The 4,713-nt window shown below is 57.8% G+C and overlaps 1 protein-coding gene across 2 annotated transcripts in view; it reads left to right on the top strand.

The window, feature by feature from the left end:
• The first annotated feature begins 511 nt into the window (after positions 1–511).
• lhfpl4b (LHFPL tetraspan subfamily member 4b) overlaps positions 512–4,713 on the top strand; it is a 10,516-nt gene continuing 6,314 nt past the window's right edge. For both annotated transcript variants that reach the window (XM_080183994.1, XM_080183993.1), the window contains exons 1-2: positions 512–1,024; positions 4,193–4,429. In XM_080183994.1, coding sequence (XP_080040120.1) covers positions 631–1,024; positions 4,193–4,429 — 631 coding nt within the window. In that variant the 5' untranslated portion in view covers positions 512–630. The remainder of the gene's footprint in view (positions 1,025–4,192; positions 4,430–4,713) is intronic.

The raw sequence follows: 4,713 nt of genomic DNA, 5'->3' as shown, positions 1-4,713 counted from the left end.
TTTTTGAGAGTGTCAGTGTGTGTGTGAGAGTGAGTGTATGTGTGAGAGAGAGTGAGTGTATCTGTTTGTGTGTGTGTGTGTGTGTGTTTGGGTGCCTGTGTGTGTGTGTCTGGTTGTCAGTGTCTGTGTGTGTGTGTTTGGGTGCCTGTGTGTGTGTGTGTGTGTGTTTGGGTGCCTGTGTGTGTGTGTGTGTTTGGGTGCCTGTGTGTGTGTGTGTGTGTGTGTGTGTTTGGGTGCCTGTGTGTGTGTGTGTGTGTGTGTGTATGTGTGTTTGGGTGCCTGTGTGTGTGTGTGTGTGTGTGTGTGTGTGTCTGGTTGTCAGTGTGTGTGTGTGTGTGTGTCTGGTTGTCAGTGTGTGTGTGTGTTTGGGTGTCAGTGTGAATGGGGGAGTGAGAGAGCGGAGTGCCTGGGAGCAGTGGGGAGGTGGGTTTGGACTCTGTGTCCTTGATGGATTATCTGTCAGGTCCGAGCTGAGCGCTGTCTGGGCTGTGCTGCAGAGAGCCTGCAGTGAGAAGCAGCACCTCTGCGTGACGCCAGGGCCACCTCCTGGCCTGCAGCTCAGGCTGTGTCTCCAGCTGGCACTGCTACCCTCTGCTCTCCGCCACCCCCTCCCCCTGCCCCCTCGCCGCGATGCTGGCCGCGAGGGAGGTGGCACATCTTTACCAGACGGACTTTGTGAGGAACGCGCGGGCAGTGGCCGCCCTGTGGGCTGTCTGCACGCTCTGCTTCGCCGTGCTGGAAGTGGTGGTGCTGATCGAGCCGGCCTGGGTGCGGAGCGGGGCAGGCCCAGGCCCCACTGGCAGCTTTGGCCTCTTCGAGGTGTGCCTGGAGACGGAGTGGCTGCCCCAGTGCCAGGGCTCCGTGGCCAGCCTGTCGCCGGTTCCCTCCTTCGAGACGGCGGCTGTCTTTGTCTGCATGGCCCTGGTTTTGGTGCTGGCCAGCATCTGCTGCTGCTTCGGCCTGTACCGCTGCGGCAGCCCCGCCACGGTTTACAAGGTGTGCGCCTGGCTCCAGTTCTCTGCTGGTATGGACCGTTTCCCTCTCCCTAAACCCTCACACTCGTGCCTCTCTAGCTGCTCCGCGCTTGCCCACTAATCGTGCGCCCGTCGACGGGGCTGTGAATCAGGAAAGCCCCAGGCTCCAATCTCGGCCTACGTCGAGTTAGCCTCATCTAACCCGGTGTGCGACGTTCTGTTAGGCAGGAAAAGCTCAGGCTCCAAACTCGGCCTACATCGAGTTAGCCTCATCTAACCTGGTGCGTGTGGTTCTGATAGGGCAGGAAAAGCTCAGGCTTCAATCATGGCCTACATCGAGTTAGCCTCATCTAACCTGGTGCGTGTGGTTCTGATAGGGCAGGAAAAGCTCAGGCTTCAATCATGGCCTACATCCAGTTAGCCTCATCTAACTCAGTGTACATGGTTCTGTTAGGCAGGAAAAGCTCAGGCTTCAATCATGGCCTACATCCAGTTAGCCTCATCTAGCCCAGAATGCATGGTTCTGATAGGGCAGGAAAAGCTCAGGCTTCAATCATGGCCTACATCGAGTTAGCCTCATCTAACTCAGTGTACATGGTTCTGTTAGGCAGGAAAAGCTCAGGCTTCAATCATGGCCTACATCCAGTTAGCCTCATCTAGCCCGGAATGCATGGTTCTGATAGGGCAGGAAAAGCTCAGGCTTCAATCATGGCCTACATCGAGTTAGCCTCATCTAACCCGGTGTATGTGGTTCTGACTGGGCAGGAAAAGCTCAGGCTCCAAGCTCGGCCTATGTTGAGTAATTCCTGGTGTGCTTCTGAGAGGTCAGGATTAGACTGAGTTCTTATCTCGGCTTATCGGTCAAATTACAGCTTTAATTGTCTAACCCAGTGCGGTACAGAGCCCCAGACACAGGCTAGGGGAAGCTCAGGCTCCTCCCTCTGCCTTGCCGACCTACAGCCCCAACCCCCCCGGCAACCCCACCAACCCCAGGCAAGTTTTGATCTATGACCGGGGGGGAAATGGTGGGTTTGAGGCTGGGGAGGGGGGGCGCAGTGGGGTTTTGGGGGGGGGGGGGGGTTAGTGTGGAGCTGCCATATTTCCCTCAATGCCCTCCATGTTTACAGAAAAGTCGTGTGTTCAAGCTTGATTGACTCAAATGTGCAGACAATGATTTGATGGGCAGAATGGACTCCTTGAGTCTGCTACAGCAGAACAGGAGGAGCCATTCAGCTCCTCCCAAGCCTGTTACACAGAATCATAGAACCCAACAGTGTAGAAGGAGGCCATTTGGCCCACTGGGTCTGTACTGACCCCAATCCCAGCCAGGCCCTATCTCCATAACCCCATTAATTTACCCTCGCTCATCCCCCTGACACCAAGTGGCAATTTAGTGCGGCCAATCCACCTAACCCGCACATCTTTGGACTGTGAGAGGAAACTGGAGCACCCGGAGGAAACCCATGTAGACACGGGGAGAATGTGCAAACTCCACGCAGACGGTGACCCGAGCCGGGAATCGAACCCGGGTCCCTGGCACTGAGAGGCAGCAGCGCTCACCACTGTGCCGTTGTGTCACCCGGGAACGGGCGGAGGCCCATTAGAGATTGGGGTTATTTGTTCCTCAGAGCAGTCAGTGAGAGACTCCCATGAGCACCTGGGGAGTGGGTGGGTGGATAGGGGGCGGGGAAGAGGGCGGCCATCTTGGGGTGTGCAGGCTTCAACGTTCTCCGCTAGGCCTCAGTCCTTCAATCTCTCTCTGCCTCTCTCTCTCTCGCTGCCCCTTTCTCCCGAAACCTTATCGAGTTAATCGGAGGGCGCAAAGATTTCTCTCCTCGATTCCTCCTAATTCCTAACACTGCCTAACCAGACCCTGTTTCTGACGTCACCAACCGCACCCCCAAAACCACCCCGAGGACAAACGCTCGAAGCATTTATCCGGAACCTTCACTCCTGAGTCGTCCACAAAGCCTGAAGGGAAGAGAAGGCTGGGTGGGTGTGGGTAGGGCCCGTGAGGGGGTGAGGTGGGGTGGGGTGGGGGGGGGTGGTGCTGTGGTCCGACCTGGTTGAGGTCTTTAAGATGATGAAAGGGGCCTTCGGTATGGTTGACGTACAGAAAATGTTTCTGCTGCGCGTCCTGGGTACGGAGGCGGCACGGCGGTTCGCACTGCTGCCCCCACGGCGCCCAGGACCCGGGTTCGATTCCCGGCAGGGGTCACCGTCTGTGTGGAGTCTGCACATTCTCCCCGTGTCTGCGTGGGTTCCCTCCCACGCTCCAAAGATGTGCGGGTTGGGTGGATTGGCCGTGCTAAATCGACTTTAGTGGCAGGAGGACTAGCTGTAGGGTAAGCGTGCGGAGTTATGAGGCCTAGGTGGGATTGTGGTCAGTTCAGACTCGATGGACTGAATGGCCTCCTTTTGCACTGTAGGAGTCTATGAGACGATCACTAATAAACCCATTGCGGGGGGGTCCGTGGGGGGAATTATGGAGAAATCCCTTTCCCCGGAGAGTGAGGAAGTCACTCCCACAGGGAATAGTTGAGGTGAATCCGGTTGATGTGTTTAAGGGGAGGGGGAGAAGTGAAGGAACGGCCGATATATTTCCAAGGTGGGATGGGGTGTGTGTAGGGACGGGGTGGGTGGGGGACTTGCGGGCAGTGAGTGTTCCCCATGGTGTCCGCTGCCCTTGTCCGTCTAGGGGGTAGAGGTGGTGGGTTTGGGCGGCGCTGTTGAAGGAGCCTTGGCGAGTCGCTGCGGTGCATCTTGTAGACGGTACACACTGCTGTCACTGTGCGTCGCTGGGGGAGGGGGTGAGTGTCGAGGGTGGGGGTGGTGGCGGTATTGACATCCTGAGGCCTGGGCATTCTCCTTTTGGAGACTGAACCCGAGGGGGTGGTGGTGGGGGTGGGTATCCCCTCAGGTGGGGCGGGGAGATGGTGGAATCTTGCTGTGCGCACTGTTGGTTCAACCCAACACTGAGCACATTCTGAGAAAGTGCGGAGACTCTGAAAGGTTAGTATCAAACTCTAACTCTTTATCTCTCTGTCTCTCTCTATCTCTGTCTGTCTGTATCTTTCTGTCTTTCCCTCCATCTCTGTCTCTCTCTCTCTGTCTCTCTCTCTCTCTCTCTCTGTCTCTCTCTCTCTGTCTCTCTCTCTCTGTCTCTCTCTCTCTGTCTCCCCCCACCCCCCCCACGTTGTGTGTTATCTCGGTGCCAGCCAGTTGCCAGGCGCTGGGGTGTGTGGTATTCCCAGATGGTTGGGAGACTCCCGAGGTGCAGCAGTTGTGTGGGTCGAGCGCAGGGAGTTACTCGCTGGGCAGGTGTGCCATCCACTGGGCCTTCGTACTGGCCATCCTGGGGATCCTGGACGCCCTGGTACTCTCCGTGTTGGCCTTCGTGCTGGCAAATCGACAGGACGCCCTGCTCCCAGAGGACTTCGAATCCTGCCGGAAGAGTAAGTGCCGACTGCGGGGGAGGGGAGGCTGGGAGGGCCCGGGATGGGGGGGTAGGAGTCTTCCGGGAGGGGTCCTTGGGGAGGGAGGGAGTGGGGGGTTCTCAGGGAGGGAGGGAGTGGGGGGGTCTAGGGCTGGAGGGAGTAGGGGGGTCTCGGAGTGGAGGGAGAGGGAGGCTTAGGGAGAGAGGGACAGGGGGATCCAGTTGGGAGGGAGTGGAGGGTCTCGGGGAGGGAAGGAGTTGGGGGGGGTCTAGGGGTGGAGGGAGTAGGGGGGTCTCGGAGTG

Source organism: Carcharhinus amblyrhynchos, unplaced genomic scaffold (assembly GCF_965287045.1).
Source record: "Carcharhinus amblyrhynchos unplaced genomic scaffold, sCarAmb.v2.hapA scaffold_512, whole genome shotgun sequence".
NCBI classification, from domain to species: domain Eukaryota; kingdom Metazoa; phylum Chordata; class Chondrichthyes; order Carcharhiniformes; family Carcharhinidae; genus Carcharhinus; species Carcharhinus amblyrhynchos.
The sequence above is the reverse complement of the archived record's forward strand: the minus strand, read 5'-3'. Positions and strand labels throughout refer to the sequence as shown.